The sequence below is a fragment of the Belonocnema kinseyi genome, chromosome 8 (genome assembly GCF_010883055.1).
Source record: "Belonocnema kinseyi isolate 2016_QV_RU_SX_M_011 chromosome 8, B_treatae_v1, whole genome shotgun sequence".
Taxonomy (NCBI): Eukaryota; Metazoa; Arthropoda; class Insecta; order Hymenoptera; family Cynipidae; genus Belonocnema; species Belonocnema kinseyi.
The window spans coordinates 105,885,106-105,886,144 of NC_046664.1; the positions used below are offsets into that span (position 1 = coordinate 105,885,106).

General features: G+C 40.5%; 1 protein-coding gene across 1 annotated transcript; it reads right to left on the reverse strand.

Annotated features, from left to right (window-relative positions):
* Window positions 1-198: 198 nt before the first annotated feature.
* LOC117178640 lies at window positions 199-921 on the reverse strand. The gene has a single exon (XM_033370063.1). The coding sequence runs from the start codon at window positions 919-921 to the stop codon at window positions 199-201; it is 723 nt and encodes a 240-aa protein (XP_033225954.1).
* Between the last annotated feature and the right edge of the window lie 118 nt (window positions 922-1,039).

Here is a 1,039-nt window from a genome sequence, read left to right on the forward strand (position 1 = left end):
AAAATAAATAATTTTAGGTGTTAAGACTAAACATGCCGGCCCCTTTTGAACGAACACGTTCAATAAAAAGTGCTAGAAATTATTCGTATATAGTTACAACTAGTCATAAAAACAACCCAAAAAATTCAAATTTAACTTAATGAGAAATCAATAAAGCGCTATAAATTCTGCATTAAGATACATATTTTTTGACGAAGATTAGAGCTGAGTGTCGACAATTCGACCGAGTTTCCACTGTAGAGATGGAAGGTTATCTTCCTTGATAATTACCAAGGTATTCAACTTGATGCAATGATTTGCATTGCCTTGGCATTTGCTGCGAACGGTTAGTTGATGGAGATATTCTTTCTGCCATCTTTTCCAAAAATTCTGGCGCAATTTTTGTGGGTGTTGCCAGGCAGATATGCGATTTGAGGTTGTTTCCGTGAGGTTCATCTGCGGAAAGCTCGTTAGAGGACCACCAATCAGGAAGTGAGCAGGAGTCAGAGGTTGAAGGTCATGAGGATCGGGAGACATCGGTGAGATAGGTCGAGAGTTAAGGATAGCTTCGATTTCGATAACACACGTTTCCAATTGCTCAAAAGTTAACAACGTGTCTTCCACCGTTCGGACAAGATGGTGTTTGAAGGATTTAACCGCCGCTTCCCAAAGACCACCAAAGTGAGGTGAGCGCGGAGGAATGAACTTCCAAGTGACCGTTTGATTAGCTAAAAATTTTTGAACCATTTCATTGTGCTCAGCAGATTGAAATAATTTATTAAGTTCCATTAGTTCTCGGCTAGCTCCGACGAAATTCGTGGCATTATCCGAATGGATTGTTTTTGATATTCCGCGTCTAGAGAAAAGTCTTTTCAAGCAAACGATAAAAGCTTCCGTGGTCAGATCACTGACTAATTCAAGGTGCACCGCTTTGGTGCCCATACAGACAAAGATGGCAACGTAAACTTTGACCTTATTGCGATTACGAAAGCGTTTTTCCTTAATATGCAGTGGACCACAGTAGTCAACACCGACATCAAGGAAAGGACGAGAGTAAGAC